Genomic DNA, 17,707 nt, shown 5'->3' with positions numbered 1-17,707 from the left:
TAGACGCTAGCTAGCTAGATGCTACATAGAACTACAAACAGGACTACAGTACACCATCGCGAAATTCGCGACCCTATCTGTGATCGCCCGCTATTATAGTGATCGATATTGCATTTAGTCATCGATCGTTTATATTTTTCATAAACCCCTCAGGAAATCAACACAGGTTCATCAGTAGACGCTAGCTAGCCAGATGCTAGCTAGCTGCTAGCTAGCGAACTAACTACACGGGACCATCGCGAAATTCGCGACCCTATCTGTGATCGCCCGCTATTATAGTGATCAATATTGCAAAATAACATTCATTTAGTCATCGATCATCAACATACCTTCACCATCGCTATGTAGATAAGTAGACCCTAGCTCGCTAGCTAGCGGCCGTCAAAGTCTGTATTTCCGTGTTTGTCCGAGGTGAAACGGATCTAATGCCGTCCTAAAACCCTCCTACATCCGTAAAGGGCGATGTGAGTGATGTCAGCGGTCATGTAATGACTGACACTTGAATCCGCCAGTCACAGCAGTCACAGGCAGGAGCAATAACCCCCCCCCCCCCCCCCCCCCCTTGTGCAAGCCATAAAAGGATTAGCCATATACGGGCGTGCTTCAACTCGGTCATGTATTGCCATCTTGTGGCCAGTCTGCTCAAGCATGAATTAACATTTTTTTGAAAACAGTTTCCAGTTTTCAAAAACGTTCGAACCGTGTGTCTGCGATGTTGTATCGCTGAGATATTAATAACATTAATGTATATACTCGCACGGTGGCCATCTTTGACGCATGGGTGCGTCAGTAGACCTGGGTGTCAACCACATCAAGCCATACCACTCAAACCACTCAAGAATCTCACAAGATCCTCAAAGAGAATGAGACCAGCACATGTTCTGATGGCCCCAACTCTTTGACCATGGGAGGAGATTTGGAAAGACTAACTGAAGACCTTTACCTGCCACAGAGACCATCAGTTATCCACTTTGCCCCTAAAAAACACACTCAAGTCTGTGATGCAACAACAGAGGTAAATTGAGGCCTACATAGGTCTTGAATATATTGTTTCTTGTTTAGTGTTTATTTGATCCATTCCTTATTATTCAATGAGTCTTTATACAGACATTTTTTCAATTATACAATCATTAGAGTATGATGAGTTTGCCTTTCACAGCTTTCTGTATACCAGTCAACAGTGTATGTGACAATAACCACTGTTGACTGTTGAAGCATCCCCCAGGTTCATCAGCCATACAGGAAAGCATACAAGAAAGAGGTTGTTAATGAGTTCTGTGTTCAAGTTTGACCTGTTGGTCATTTGTTCAGCCTACCCTTGTTTATAGTTTGCATGAAAGGGATTTGGCCTGTTCAAACTATACATGTTGGCCCGTTGGCCATTTTGACCTGTTGGACGTTTGTCAGATGCACTATGTTGCCAAAAGTATGTGCATACCTCTTCTAATGAACTGATCTGGCCAGGCATGGTCATTGTATGGGAGGGAAATCTTAATTCTACATCATGCAATGGCATAGGGAATTGTGTATAGATGGCCCTGGGTTTGAAAGGCCCTGGCGTTAAACTAGGGCAAATGAGAATGGTGTTCATGTATTCACATGCTTTTGGCCATGTAACTGTAATAGTACAGGGATTAGAAAAAACAAATATCTATGCTTTGACATTCATGCTGTGCTTTCAGTTGGAATGTTGTGGGCTGCAGAAGACTGGTCGGGTGGAGGCAGTTGTTGGACCATATAAACTGTTTGATTCGTCTTTCCGTACACTGCATGGGACCGAGTGGCTGGCTGATGATGTAAGAGACTAAATCACTGTCAAAATGTATTACAAGAGGAAGTATAACATTCTTTAATGGTTGTTTATTTTACAATGCAGGTTTTTGATGCGTACTTGCACACACTCATTGAAAAACAGCAGGTAAGTGGCAATTATATTTATGTAGCTGTGTTAGGTATTTCTTGCAACATAATTAAAATTTCAGTTGTTCTTAACAGAAAGCTGTTCACCAGCTCTGTGCCGTTATTGCAACATCGTTGTTTTCTGGACAATTCCAGAGACTCAGAAAGGTACTTTCATCACATTTACAGTCTAGCAGTAATGATTATCAGTAACAATAATGACAACTTTGTATTCAACACATTCTTTAGATGACGTTTCCACTGGAGGAAATCTGGATGTGCCCTGTAAACACTGGGGCTCACTGGGTTTTAGTGGTTTGTTTACCTTTCCTTATTTTTCAGAGCAGGTTTGTTTACACTACAAGTCAAATGTTTGGTCACACCTACTTTGTTTATTTTTATTATTTTTGACATAAAAAAAACTGGAAAGATGCTAAAGCAATGAACGAATGCTGTGCTCTATTTATGCTCTAATAAACAAATATTAGATTCTTTGAAGTAACTGTCCTGTTCATGAAGCAGCACCTATGATGCTTTAACATCAGTCCTGAACACATTCTCACATGCAGAGACCTTGTAGAGAACTAAAGTTCTGAAATAAAGGGTGCATTTAAAATGAAGTATGTTGAGAATTAATTAATATATACAACCTTCCCAAATTGTCTTATAAACAAATTAAGGCATAATCCTTTAGATTAAAATGCCTTTTTTTGTGTTCAAACATTTGACTGGTAGTGTACATCAGTCATTATTTGCATGAATCGTACAGAGATATTCTAATTGTGCTATGATGCAGCAGAATGTTATAATATGACGAGAGAATAACATGAATGAACTCATTTCTTTTAGATTGTCAACATGTCTGACAAGGTCCTTGTGTTGATCCCCTGGCAAATGAAAGTGCACTCGAGCGCAAGCTGCTACGTAACTGGCGGTAATAACATTTTAACATTGCTATTTTACAGTGCTAATTTTGGAGCTTTTTTTTGAAAAGAACTGGTGTGATGTTAAACTGTGTTCTTCTATCATTTTTTAAAAACAATAATTAGGAACTTCTTAAGGATGACAGGCCATGGAGACCAGGAGCCTAAATGGACAGTACAAACAATACTGCACAACAAGCAGCAGGATTCCAGCAGTTGTGGGATTTTAGTGTTGAGGGTAAACCTTTTGAAAATAATGTGATGGGCATTTATAAGTAACTGATATTACTCTTACCATGTAAAATGCCACTTTGCAGTTTGCAGAAGATTATTTCCAGAGGAGAAACATCAGCGCTGTCCAGACATCCCCACAAGATGTTACCAAGGCACGACTTGAAGTAGCCTGTGCACTGCTGCAGTGTAAAGGTCAGTGGTATCAAACACTGCATGAAAGCAGTGCCATAAAGTTTTCTTTAGTCAAAACCCATATAAATCCATATTCCATCATCTGACTCAAAGGTAACGAAACTATCAATCTGTGTCCTGTACCATAAAGCTACTGCAGAGACTCTTTACATGATTATTTCTAGAGAATGAGTGCTACAGTTTAAAACCATACTAAAATCATTGTTTCTAGGGAATGCAGATGATTACTGTGTGGTGTGCTCCTTGCTGGAATCTGATGCAGACAAGAGCATGATTGAAATGGTAATGTATAACATAAGCATACTTTGTATTATTAGACAACTGGAGTAGTATTAGTACTAATATGTACCTAATGGCTTTTTTTGGGGGTAGGTGTAGTGTGATTTCTGCAGTAGGTGGGCACATGTTGAATGTGCCGAATACAACAAAGACACTAGTCTTACATATGTGTGCAAAAAATGTTACTGTTGTAAAAAGTTAGTGTTGTGCTTGGTTTATATACAAGTTCTAATAAAGAAGTTCTAATAAACTGCATATCCATGTTTCCCTTGTCCATACAGTGCACACAGAGTTAGTAGCGATGTAAAAAAAAAAAAAAAAAAAGATGGGTGTGACGCTGGGCGCAGGGAGACGGACGAGGCACGAGTCCAATAGTCTTCCACAAATGTTATTTTATTTAATACAAAAATAGTCCAGACAGCGCACGTATAGCTTACACACATGAACGTATAAGACTGACATAAATGACTAACAAAGACGAGCACGGGACACTGCGCGAACGCACATTAAATAGACAAACCACATAAGCGCCGAGTGTTCACAAGATGAGCCACAGGTGAGACTGATGAACACACTCAGACACAACCACACCCACGGAGATCCTGTCTACGACTAGACGTAGACAACATAAACACACGGCTGAAAGCTGAAACACATGTACTGAAACACATGTACATAAACACATGTACTGAAAGCATGATTTGATAAGGAAAGCATTATTTGATGTATGATATCAGCCTATCGAGATATGCTCACCATGTAAAATATTAATAAGGAAGCTATAATAGATTTTAATCCACGCTTCCCTTGTCCATACTGTCAAGGTTGGACCCAGGACCATTCCTCCGGTCGCCACAAGGAGGAGCCCGCGAGCTAGACCTGGGGGCAATCAGGCACAATAGGCTGCAGGTGTTTGCAGCCTACTTAAGGTGAGCAACTTCAGCAGTCCTTTGCTGAAGTTGTTAGTTGTATTCACGCTCGCAGCCTAATTAACCTAATTAGTCCCTAAATGCACATGTAATGTAATGAAAACCAAAGGAATGATTGTTGAATGTTGGTTCAGGCCTAAAGAGCTTGTTCTTATCAAATTTAGATAACACTACACTAATCAATATTTTTTTTCCTTAGGTGACAATTCCACATCCTGTCAGTTGAGATCCAATAATTCAGAGACAGTTGACAAAATGTATTTCCCAACCTGGGAATAAGGGTAGTGCGCTGTCCACACCAATCTGTGGTGGGGAGTTTGACATCTTCAATGGGACTGTGTCTCTACTGGAGAAGAAAAAGACCAGGAGCAAGAAACGGCAGTTCTTTACCCAGATTTTCCGAGGCAGTTCGCTTAAAGCCTGGAAGAGAGAACGGACCAAGATGTTTGCATCTGGTGATGGTCCTGATGGAGGTTCTGTGGGTGCTGTTAAGAAGCAGAATGAGGAGGAAAGACAGGTTGCTGCTGAGCCCACAACCATCACTCTCAGTCCACTTTCAGTTACAAGCTGCACGTCAACATCCGTTACATGTGATGTGGTATCGGACGAGTCCACCACTGCATTTGAGCCTGAAAGGCAGGATCAGCTGTTTGTACGTGTCTTTCTCCTTTGAGGGTCATGATATCAGCTACCCAGCCAAACCTTTCCTGCTGGAAAAAAATACAGGGGCCTTTTGGACAGGAACCCTAGAAAACGTTAACCGGGTGAGTGACAAGATGCTGCATATTAATAACAACCCAGATCATCAATGACCTCAAGAACAGGGTAGATAATTAATTTACATTTGTTTTATAGTATGGTTCATTTATTTAGTATGTCAGGGTTAGTTTTTTATTTAGTAAAAAATAAATGAAATAAAAACAATACCACAACTTAGTCAAGGGATCCATTTGAGAGACCAAACTTCCCAATCAGTGTGGCCAAGGGACTCTGTAAACATTGTTCTGTAGGAGTGAATAGAGCTGGAAAAATTGCTGTATGTCTCATTATCCCATGAGCAACGCACACATGAATCATCTTAACTTTTATTTATATGATGCTTGCTTGTTCTAGGTATTTCCAGGTCTTAAAGGGAACGCCGGCTGATAACATATGTAAGCCTTAATATCGTGTAATTACTCTAAATTATTAAGACACGTTGTAAAAATTCACAAAAAGTAGCAGATTTATTAGATTTTCTGTAAAATCCCGCTGCACGTAGGTCGCCATTTTTATAACTGCTGACGGGCGCAGCAGGTAGTGATGTCAAATGGTTGCAGTGACTGGCCGTCGCGCTTGAGCACAGCTAGCTAGACCTGGCTACTGTTCAGCCTTTTCAGCTTGAGCCAGAACGCAACATTTCTGACATCAGCGGCTACAACACCCACCAAGTGAGTGACAGAGAGAATCCAGCGCATGTTTATGTTCACGTTTCTTCGTGCGGTTCTCGCTCCACATTCTGGGGCTTTTGGACTTTCTGTGTGGGAAAACTGTGGGCACTGCATTGTGTTTTAGTCTATGTTTAAAACCAACAGCACCCGTCAACTCTCACCAGTCGGGCTCTACTGAATGACTCTACTGAGAGAGCAGAGCCGCGGGTCTTTTGGTAGCTGTGTTCGTCCACACGCTGCTTCCCAAATTTTTCTCCTCTTTTTATCTTTGGGAAAACTGTGAAGACTAATATCAGTCTTCCCACTGCCTTTCGACTGGAAATAACATCCAACGGCAACACAGTGTGGCATGGTTTTTTTTAAGGTAGCTCAGCTAACTAACATTAACTCTAGTGATGTCGGTCGCGAACGATCCGGCTCTAAGAGCCGGCGCTTTGAAGTGAACGATTGGAACCGGCTCCACAATGGGAGCCGTTTTAGGATCCTATTTGGGAGCCGCTTTTCCCTTCAGTATTGCGCTTGTGCTCTGCAAGTGCCACAGTTTTTTTCCCAACATCGTTTTTATTTGTCCTCCGGTGCCTCGCTGTCTCTCCCTCTCCTTGCACGTATTGCTCTGCTTCTGCCAGTGGTAGAGAGCGGAGAGTTTATTTCCTCAGTCGGTGCTTAAGCTAAGTTGATACCAGCGCGAGGGTCCGTGCGCCCTGCGTGAGGACCCCCGTGCGAAGTGAGGTCGTGCACCTCTTCAGCGCAATGAACAAAGTTATGTATGCCGGGTTCATACACCTTTACAAGGTGGAATTCAAGCACTTGTACGTCACTTTTCAATATTGAAAAAGGCCATTTTCAATATTTCCCAGCACCTTAAACTTAAATATTTATACATATACTCAAAATTATTCGAAATAATTTGCTTGTTTATCACATCGATTCAATCAGACAGCTATTTGTTGTGAAACAAAATACAGTTACATTTTCAAGTACTTTAGCACTTTTCAAACCTGGAACACAATGCAACATTAATTTTTGTCAGGTAAATGTTCCTTCCCCTGTTTTTAAAGGGTGTTTCTTTATACTACCACATATCGTTTCGGACAACACTGCAAAGAATGTCTCCACGGCCCGCATGTCAAGCGTGTGCTCCACACATCTGACCAATCACACGCAGCTTTCAGTTAAAAATGTGGTGGTAAAACACTGGAAAAAAGTTATCTCCACTTTTTTTGTGGAAACTGCAGGCAATTGGCCAAGCTGTATTGCGTTCTATTTTGGTGCTATTTTGTGATAATTTAATAATTGGTTATAATAAAAGTTTTATTTATAAAGCATTGTTATGCAGCATTTTTACTCATCACAAGTGCTTAACAATGTCAATAATGAAACAATGTTATAAAATTAGGTTTAAGCTATTAATTAATAATGTAAAAAATATATATGGGGAGCCGTTTGGGAGCCGACAAGAGCCGGCTCTCCACAGTAAGAAGAACCATTAGAGCCGCATCTCAAAATAGAGCCGAAAATCCCATCACTAATTAACTCCTTCCAACCGCAGTCAAGTTTAGCGTGCTGCAACCATTTGACGTCATCTACACAGCAGGCATTGCGCGTCAGAAAACATGGCTGCGCCCATATGTCAAATATTTCGAATAAAAGTGTTGATTTGTAAATAAATTTGCTGCTTTTGTGATTTTTTTTTACATGTAATTAATCTAAATTATTAAGACATCATATTAAGGCTTACAAGTGTTACCAGCCGGGGTTCCCTTTAACATTCTTTAATGCCCGTGTACTGCTGCAAAGTTTAGAATATACACTTATACCTCTTGAACTCTTAGGAGTTTAGTCTGTACACGCTTCAACCTCACACTGAACACCGTTAATTAACTAAATGTCAGTAGTTATGCTATAGCTATGATGATCCTGTGGAGGACCCATGCCACTGTGGAGATCTCGTCCCAACTCCTTTGATCTAATCATAGTACAGATCCTCGCCCATGCCCATCTCTTGCATTCCCTCAAACACCTATTAGTCAGCAGTTGGCAAATATAGAGTGATACATTTTTAAAGACTTTGGTAAGCTTAGGTAATTAAAGCAGTTTTTAATAAATGATAATAAGGAAAGAAGGTAATGTTAATGTCTACCTTCTCCACCTGCAGTCCTGCGTTCCTTGTGCACAGCAAACAAACTGTACTGGCTCTGCTTGCTTCAGGGATGCTGTGTGGGAAGCGGCCGCATGCACCATTCTGGCCACTAGTGAGCTTCATCCCCTGAATACTGTTGGTCTCCATGGATACTCCTCTCATTCACCTGTGTTCCAACAGCCTCATCACCACACTATATAACACTTCCAGTGTCTCCCAGTACATGTGAAGTACTGCCATCACTTCCTGGTCTGCATATCAAGTCTATGTTACATTATGAAAACATTTTGTCTGACATGACATAAAAACGGAATAATATGACATTTATCAAAATGTATGATTATGTTCATTATGTTGTAGTCTCTACATGCAGACCACCTTATTATTTTGGAGACATACACCATCAGAATGGCACTTCCAGATGTGTGTACACCTGTGTGGAGAATTCCTTCATGGTGTGACGCATGTACAGAGGTGGCAGGAGGCAGAGGCTGCAAACTGAAAGCTTCATTATCCATGGTAAAAAGAAACACCAAGACTCAGGCCAAACGGCAGTAATAATGTAGATAGCAGCACTTTCATGAAAAGGAACATTTCAGACCTTAGTATTGCAAAAAGTACTTGTATTCACAATTATTGTATTAATGTTGAGGACATCTGATTAATATGAAAATATTGATTTCTTCAGAAATGCATTTTATGATCATATTCAGAGAGCTGCCACTGTGTACGTAATGGGGTTGAAGAAAAACATTGCCCAGATCTTGAAAAAATGACCAATAATTATAAAGAGCTAATGCTTGAGATGAGAAAATATGATTTTGTGATTGATAAAAATATCTTTAATGCTGTGATGTACACAGAGAAATGATACATTTAAGCAAAAAATTTGAAAATGTCAAAGTCCAATTTGAATCATTATAGTGGACCCATGTGGGTTGGAGTCCTGCCAAGCACTGAACGATTCGATGAACGAATCTTTTGAACGAATATTTTTAGTGAACTGATTCTAATGATTCAGTTCATCTAAAAGAACTGCTGTGCCCATCACTAACAAATAATGTTACTCACGATCAATGGACACACAATTAATTAGAAAAACAGCCACATCGTGCCGCTGCCTCTATGTACTCCATATGTGCGAGCTATAAACTGGTGCATTACGGTTGCCACCTAACGGCAGAAATAAGAACTGCAGGCAATACGCTAATCTTCAAATAAAACGAACTTTAAGACTGACAAGTAAATAACATTCGTTTGTAGACAATTATCCGTCCAATGAGTAGAGATGTCACGTTTTGTGGTTAACTCTGACAAGCATACATTACTGCTAATTTAATTCATGTGGCAGAATATTTATTTGACAGCAGTTAAATAAAACGACAAGGTATTATGGGTCATTTAGTCCAATACTCCGCAAAAGGTAATTATTTTGCTAGCGTTTGCTTTCCCCCTTTTACGTTGCTAAGTGTTTCTGCATATCGGAGTCATGGAGAAAAACATGTTTTGATATCAAGGTAAATCGCCAAGGTGAAACTCCAAACAAAATATCTAAAATCCCTCAGTCGTTTACCGACCCCCAAAGAGACAAGACACTTTTGCATTTGCTGTGGAAAAAAATCAACAAATATCTCCAAATATCTACAAATTAATATCTTCAAACAATTAATATCTCAATTTAATATCTTCAACGTATTAATATATTGAATTAATATATTTACCGAATTAATATCTCGAATTAACATATTCAACGAGTTAATATCTCGAATTAATTTGTTTAACCTGTTTAAAATGTTGTTTTCCCTGCCTTTCACTGGGCTGCGACCAGTGCTCCTTTGTGCCACTGGAGTTTCGGCCGTTGTTTGGTCTTTTCTCGTTTACAGGCGGCGGGTCCGAGATCAACAGACGGAAGTCGAAGCTGCAGCTCATACCGACACCTGCGACGGTAAATTAGGCAGCTAGCGACGAACACACCCCTATATTCGCAAGCTGGTTTGCTACATTAAACTAGCTACTTATCACTATGTTACTTAGCCTAAATAAATTGGCTACCCTTTAACGGCAAATTTAAACTAGGTTGCATCAAAGTTTTTAATATTTCAGTGTTTTTTTAAACATCTTCCTTAGGACATGATCGGGAGCCTTTTGCATTGGACGAAGGCATCTTTGAGACGCTCCATACCCCGATCCGAGAGGTAGTTGGCTATTATTGGTGAAATCTTTCTTAGCCAGCTTCATTCTGTTTAAATCAAATCAAATCAAATATATTTGTATAGCGCTTTTCACAACACGTTGTCACAACATGTACAGGATTTAGGGAAGTTTCTGTGCAGAACTGTAGCATGCATTGTTTATTTGCATGCTGGTCACAATAATTGTAAAATGCAGGTCTTGCACATACTTGTCTAGTCGCAAAGTAACACGTATTTGGTTTTCTCCATAGTTGAGGCTTATACAGACTCGCCAAGGATTGGACAGAGCACATAGGATGTTTGCCTTCACCTTCTCACGAATGGGTTCTTCAGCTACACAGGTTCCCTTAAGTTTTTAATGTGTATCACAGGCACAAAAATATTTTGTTACCTGAGGGTTTATAAGGGGTTTGTCCATTTCAGTGGTAAAGTTATTTTTCTGCTTGACTGCAGGTGGTGGAGGTGAAGCTCCAGCACAAGTCCATCTACAGTGGGCTGGAGAGTGAGCACTGGTGGGTGCTCAACAATGAATTCTACTGGATAGGTGCAGAGGTGAGTCATGGGAACAGGTTCACAATTTCAGTAAGAATGGACATGCTACTGTAAATGTCCCTTCAACCTAATATTTTCCTTGTATTTGTAGCTTACCCTCCACCACTTTGCCAGCGCTAGTGCCGTGGCCTGCATCAAGGTAACAAAGAGTCTTGACTATAAGCATCTTTCACTAGCTTGTCCCATTCTGAATTACACTCATCAGCATGTCCTCTGTTAATTCAGCGGAGGGGATCCAGCATCACAGACGCCACCATCTACCTGCGCACCTGTTCAACAACAACGTCGGTGCAGAATATTTTTCTGGTTAGTGCTTCCTCCTTGAAATGTGAAATGAAATGTGAAATGTGCATATTTTGTCAATTGTGATTTTTACACCCCAATCGAAATTTGTCCTCCGCTTTTAACCCATCTGTGCAGTCAGAACACACACACACACTAGTGATTACTAGGGGCTGTGGATCACACGTGCCCAGAGCGGTGGGCAGCCCTAGCCCGGCGCCCGGGGAGCAGTTGGGGTTAGGTGCCTTGCTCAAGGGCACCTCAGTCATGGCCTGTCTGGGAATCGAACCCACGACCCTCCGGTCACAAGTCCAGTTCCCTAACCGCCAGGCCATGACTGCCCACTCCTTTCTGATTGCATTTAGAATTATTTGTGGTGAGGTTTTTAGAAAATGATATCTAAAGGCATTTTTATTGTGTGTGTTTTGTAGCAAACGGTGGTGTCCACTTGGTTTAAGGGTGTCTCCATTGGTTCGGATGACATTTTCAGGTCATCCGAATCTAGTCACACCCAGACCCTGGAGACACCGAACCCAGCTGTTTTTTCCAGCAGTCCATCCCCACCGAGAGCACCCCCTCAACGACCACCTCCAGGCTTTTAAACACCTACACATGAATTGAATTCTTATATAAATTCATAATTTCACAGTGTGGCATGCGTTTTATTTTTCTACGTAATTTAATATTTTTGCTTGCATGTGTGTTTTTCAGATGCTGAAGGTTTTCCCATAACCACATGAGGACTAGATGTTGGTCTTTTGGGACACAGAGGTAGAACATCACATGGACTGATCACCCACCTGGAGCGTTTTACATCTGCCCCTTCTCTTTCCCCCAACACTCTGTTTCATCTTTTGAGGTTTGTGTAACCCTAACTCATCTTCCAGATTTCTCATGAAAACATAAAGCTGTGTGTAGTCTTTATTCTGCTTTTCTGTCTCTTTCGTTCTGTCCATCATGTGGGTCTCCAGTGCTTCTTCCTGGATTAGAGACTACCGACAGCTGTGCAACCTGAATTTCACGCAGGCTCCCAGGACAAGAGGACTACTGCAGTTTGTGGACCAGGACAGAATAATAAGCCTTGACAAGATGTGCATCAGGATGATGAGAGACTTTATGATCCACGCCAGAGAACAGAGACAAGACCAGAGGACTGAACGGCATCAAGAACCGATCGTCGGGATTATTAGAACAATCACCATCGTCAGTGTGCAAGGAACTGTGAGGAAAGCCCGAAAGAATCACCATTCGTGGACTATTCATCATCACCGTGGACAACCATCAGGATTACAGATTCGACCATTTTGGGATTTTTGGTTATCAACAGCAGATTATCAGTGCTCCTGTCATCCTCATCAGACCTCTACAACTAACTCAGAATGCTGCAGCACGACTGGTCTTCAATCTTCCTAAGTTCTCACATGTGACTCCTCTGCTACGCTCTCTTCACTGGCTTCCAGTAGCGGCACGCATCAGATATAAAACATTGATGCTTGCTTACAAAGCCAAAAATGGACTGGCCCCTCCCTACATGATGTCCATGGTCAAAAGCCAATCCGTACAGCGAACACTCAGAAACTCAAGCTTGGCTCGACTCGAAACTCCATGCTTAAAGTCTCATGGAAGACAAAGCTCCAAACTATTCTCCGTCCTGGCTCCAAGATGGTGGAACGATCTTCCATTAGCTGCTAGGACTGCAGAGTCTATTGCTATCTTCAAGCGTAGACTGAAGACCCACCTGTTTGTTGAGTTCTTACCAGAGCACTAACTCAGCTGATACCACTTGCCGTGGTTCTTTAAATGGTATGTCTGTCTGTGGTTATTTGTGCTTCTTGGCAAATGTCTAACTTGCAAAAACACTAGGTAATGACATTGACTCCTGTAGTTTAGTAGTAGTCTGACTCAATGGTATCTTGAATTCTGGCCTATTCGTACTATTTCCTAGGATGAATTCTGTGATTGAATGCAAAGCACTTTGTAAGTCGCTCTGGATAAGAGCGTCTGCTAAATGCCGTAAATGTAAATGATTTTGTAAATTGTTAGTGAAATAGTTATTATTGTTTTATAAATATTTATCAGTAATGTGATTGTGTTTTAATTGCAAAGGAGTCATACTGTCTTGTATTTTACCTTTGGTGTTACTCATGTAATCATCAGTATGCTTAGTCTGATTGTGTGGTTTGTGTGTGACTTGTGTATTAGTCTGTATAATTTGATTTTGTGTTTTTGTGTGATTTGTGTATTTAACCAGGCCACCCGAAGGGGACTGGTTCCTGCTGGATACACGCACCTATCCGGATACAAGCACCTGCCGGTGGATGTACTGATGCCAGGGTTGGACGTGCCATTGCCACAAGAGGTCGTGCGGATGCTAGTTCCTATCAGAGGCTCACCATCTACACTGAAGGGACTGTGACTACTTGGCCGGGGAACGAGAACTGTGACTACTACTGTAGAACTGTAGAACCACCCTGCGCACCACGGACTTGTGCTAACGGGCCGCCCAATGGAGGATGGGTTCCCTTTTGAGTCTTGGTCCTCCCGAGGTTTCTTCCTATTCCCCTCCATCATAGGGAGTTTTTCCTCGCCACTGTCGCCATTGGCTTGCTCATTAGGGATTTGGACCCATAAGATTGTTAATCTTGTAAAGATTGTGAAAAGCACTATACAAATAAACTTGACTTGACTTAATCATTAGTGAGTTATAGGCTAATTATGTTTTAGGTTGAATGTATCCAGTTATGATATTTGAGTGATTCACTATTTTCCCAGCTAGCAACACTAACCATGCGATACCTGAATTTAGTAAACTATAGTGAGAGAGGAATATTACACTGGAAACACACAGCCTAAATTATTACAAATAAATAAAATGTATCTTCAAGAGAGGGGAAACAAAAGAAAGTAGAAATAGTTTCTTATAGACAGTTTGCATTGGTGCTTACTAAAATTTCCCTGGTGGAAATTTTCATTTTTTAAAATAAACATTTTAAATGACTAGCTTTTAAATAGTACAAGTGTGCTACAAATGCACAACATAAAATAAAATATAAGTACAAATGTAACGCAGGCACCTCCTCAGCTAGGAGGCAGACAAACGCTGAGGAGAGCGAGATTTATTAGAAGGAATTCCATAATCATAGTCGTAACAACAGGCAGGGGTCGTAACAGGTGAGCCATCCAGGTTTGACAAGTTGATCGGCATAATCAGACACACAAAGAGAACGAACAGGGCAATGGGGAGAACACTAAAAGGAATGAACAATGGAACAGGAACAATACTCACGAAATCAAATAACAAGGATCGCGGAGCACATTGGCAAATACCGACAGAGCAAATGAACAGAACAACCGAAAACGGGCTAGGGAGACACAGGGATATAAATACACAGAACTAGACTAGACACAGGTGAAGACAATGACAACATGGGCATGGCAGACAGAGGGAAACTATGGTAACAGACAAGCAAGGCGGGATTAACAAGCAAGGAACAACAAAGACACGAAGAGCAGGACACCGGAGTGACAGCTAGGAGAGGGGGGAGTAGCCCTACGTGACAATCAAATGTAGCTGGGAAAATTATATTACTATATTACAAGTGTGCTGTAAATGCACATCAATGCATAATACATAAACTGTAGCTGGGTAAATTATAGTAGTGTGTCGTTAACAGTGGTGAACGGGATTCTTCAAGCCACCAGATTTAATCCGTCACCATATCCAGTCACGAAAATCCATGAGAAATTTGGTGGAGACACTACACATTACTGAATTGTTTACTAAAACTATTAAGGGAAGGAGAATTGCAGGTGTTCATACACATGTTGACTCGCTAGCCAGCAGATGTGTCAATTCCAGGTTCCGAAAGTAAAAGTCCTCACCAGGATTTTACTCAAGCTTGCTAGATTTTCTAATTAGTGCAATCCAGGTAAAATTAGTGGAATCAACACAATCCAGGAAGCCTGAGCAAAATCCTGTTGAGGACTTTTACTTTCTGAACCTGGAATTGACTCCTCTGCTAGCCAGGTAAAATGAAATGAAATGTGTGCTCATTTCACATTGCACATTTCATTTCATTTTAAAATACCTGGCTAGCTAGTCAAGGTGTGTATTGAGAACACCTGCAGTTTCCCTTCCCGCCTCCAGAACGCCACTCTGCAGTGTCTACTGAGTCTCTCCTGCTTCTGGAGCCCCATCAGAGCTCAGTGCTCCAGCTGGACAGATCCATCCAGCTGCCAGATGCTCAGGTAGCCAATCAGGAACAGAGGATTCACTTGTCTAAATGAACTGTGCAAATATGATGGCTTAGGGAGGTGTTGTGATGCTGAGAGAAATAAACCACTTTGGTCTCCCTGTTACCTTGCGTAGATGTTTTGCAGATTTGCAGCAAGGCAGGCTCACTAGTCGTAGCTCTTCACAGAAGAAGAAGCTCCTGAGAGCCCTGAATGCCTGTATTTCAGTCAGATGCCCTGCGTTTGGAGAGGACTACGAACAGGTTCAGCTAAACAACCCTCTGAGCCATTTAGAACACATCAGAACCACATGCAGTAGTCTGCAGGAACTGCACACAACCTTCTTTGTTTTCTCACTCTGTTGCTGCTGAAGTCCAGGAGTAATGCCCTTCTGATGTACTGTCTTCCACAGGATGCCCATGAGTTCCTGATGATGTGTTTGCTTCAGCTGAAGGAGGAGGGAGAGACACTCAGGGTTTCCTCCTTCTCTTACATCTGCCCTGTTGCAAATTTTGAGTTTCACCTCAAATCTGTGCGCACCTGCAGCAGGTAATTCTTTGCTATATCACCACATCTCCTTCTTGTAAATCAACTGCTCTTAACATGTGTTTCTTCAGAGTGTGCATTGTCACAAAGTATGCACACACTTGGTATGGGATAATGTGGGTTATTTCTGTGTGAATGTTGTAACCTCTCTGTTGATTTCTGTTGTTTGAAAGCTGTGGACTGCAGAGCTCCAGAGTGGAGGACTTCAACCACCTCTCTGTTAACCTGAGCTCTACCTTGACTGACAGCCTACACAATTACTTCAAGGTCTGTCACCACACACACCCCTACTGGACAACACTTTTTTGCCAGTTTGTTAAGTTAGGGAGCCATCCTAACCATTGTCACTCTCAATCAAAACTTTTTTTCAGTCAACGGTTTTGGAGTTCAAATGTGAATGTCAAGCTCAAGGCACCGAGGCATGTGAAGTGGTGGAGTTCTTCACACTCCCACGGTGAGTCTCGCATTATGTGAATTACCACAAACAATGAGTTTTAAAGCAGTCATCTCACACTCTTCCAGTTCTTACATCATTTTTCCTTTTGGAACAGAGTTCTGATCCACTCCCATCAGACCCTCCCATCAGACACTTCCATCAGACACTTCCTTACGTAACAGAAGTGGCTTTATCCAAGTTAGATGTCGTGCTGTTGACACCTGATTAAAAAATCTTCATCGTATAGAAATCTGGCAAATCTGTTTTGTGTGTGTGTGTGTGTGTGTGTGTGTGTGTGTGTGTGTTTTGTTTTTGCTTGTTTTTTGTTAATGACAATTGGATGGATTTTATTCCTCTCTCTACAGCTACAATTTGAATCTGAATTTTGTATATTTATTTAATGAAAATGCAGTTTTACTTTTTCTGTCAAGTTGTAATTTGATCAAATTAAATTTGTACTCCATGACTTGAATTTCTATGCATGTTTTGGAAACATATATCCTTTATAATGTTGTCAAACTACATTCAGTGTAAATGCAGGAAAGGCAATCTATAGATTCAGTCAGGCAATCAGCTGTGAAGAAACAGTTTATAAGCAATCAGGAAATATTTTAGGACAACCTGAAATATTGTTGGACAGTTATAAATTAGAGGGGACTTTAAAATGCAAAAAGAGTAGCTGATACTGTACATGTGAAATATAATTGAACCGCACTTTTCATAAAAGCTCAAAGCCCTGCAAGGTGCCCAAGCTGTGTGTGTAATTGTGCAGATTTCTTTCACTAATCAGTATCTTACATTCTAGTATTTGGATTTTTCTAGTATAATAATGTATAAGATGAATCACTAAACCTTAGCACTAAAGGGTGAAGGGATTTCATGATCCATGAACCATGACCATGAACTTGGTCGTCCCCTGCGGAGTATATTGCAGAGTCACTGAAAGGTTGCAAAGGAAAGATTGGGCAAACAAAAACAAAAAAACACACAAAACCCTCACAACATCGGGCATCATCATGACAGTCAAGAGATGATTTAGCCCCAAAACCTCATCTAGATGAGATTCTTAACCCAACTGTGGGCCGCGAACGCCACCTTGAGGGCCTCAAAAGAACAACAGTTTTAAACTTTGGGCCGCAGAGGGCCGCCGGACCGCATTGATTTTGAATAAAATGCAGTACACTTTCTCACCACTAGTAGCGGTAGTGCGTCACTTAGATATTTAAACAACGTATTTAATATAAGTTAAACTTATATAGCGCCTTTCTAGTACCCAAGGACACTTTACAAAAATCCTATGGGGAAAAAAAACAAATAACAATTAAATAAATAAATATAATTAATTAAACCATACTATGACTATGTGGAAGGGAGAAAATACTGAGAGAAAAGGTGAGTTTTAAGCTGAGTTTTGAAGGAGGAAAAGGATGAACAGAGGCG

The 17,707-nt window shown here is 41.1% G+C and overlaps 1 protein-coding gene and 1 long non-coding RNA gene across 3 annotated transcripts; both read left to right on the top strand.

Moving 5' to 3' along the window:
* Positions 1 to 2,953: 2,953 nt before the first annotated feature.
* Positions 2,954 to 8,380, top strand: LOC143485683 (uncharacterized). The gene is made up of 5 exons (XR_013122982.1): positions 2,954 to 3,248; positions 3,460 to 3,530; positions 4,352 to 4,456; positions 4,656 to 5,220; positions 8,042 to 8,380. It is a non-coding gene; the product is annotated as an uncharacterized LOC143485683 (long non-coding RNA).
* A 655-nt stretch (positions 8,381 to 9,035) lies between these two features.
* Positions 9,036 to 13,743, top strand: LOC143485682 (uncharacterized). 2 transcript variants are annotated; one of them, XM_076985196.1, is made up of 10 exons: positions 9,036 to 9,543; positions 9,910 to 9,971; positions 10,154 to 10,221; positions 10,470 to 10,559; positions 10,672 to 10,770; positions 10,862 to 10,909; positions 10,996 to 11,076; positions 11,484 to 11,911; positions 12,042 to 12,855; positions 13,304 to 13,743. In XM_076985196.1, the coding sequence occupies exons 1-8, from the start codon at positions 9,419 to 9,421 to the stop codon at positions 11,652 to 11,654; spliced, it is 744 nt and encodes a 247-aa protein (XP_076841311.1). In that variant the 5' UTR covers positions 9,036 to 9,418; the 3' UTR covers positions 11,655 to 11,911; positions 12,042 to 12,855; positions 13,304 to 13,743. The 2 variants fall into 2 exon arrangements, with proteins under 2 accessions (XP_076841311.1, XP_076841312.1); XM_076985197.1 differs by having other exon boundaries at positions 12,024 to 12,855.
* The last annotated feature ends 3,964 nt before the right edge of the window (positions 13,744 to 17,707 follow it).

This window comes from Brachyhypopomus gauderio, unplaced genomic scaffold (assembly GCF_052324685.1).
Source record: "Brachyhypopomus gauderio isolate BG-103 unplaced genomic scaffold, BGAUD_0.2 sc37, whole genome shotgun sequence".
In the NCBI taxonomy this organism is placed as follows: domain Eukaryota; kingdom Metazoa; phylum Chordata; class Actinopteri; order Gymnotiformes; family Hypopomidae; genus Brachyhypopomus; species Brachyhypopomus gauderio.
Note: the sequence above shows the minus strand (reverse complement) of the source record. Positions and strands in the feature narration are given on the sequence as shown.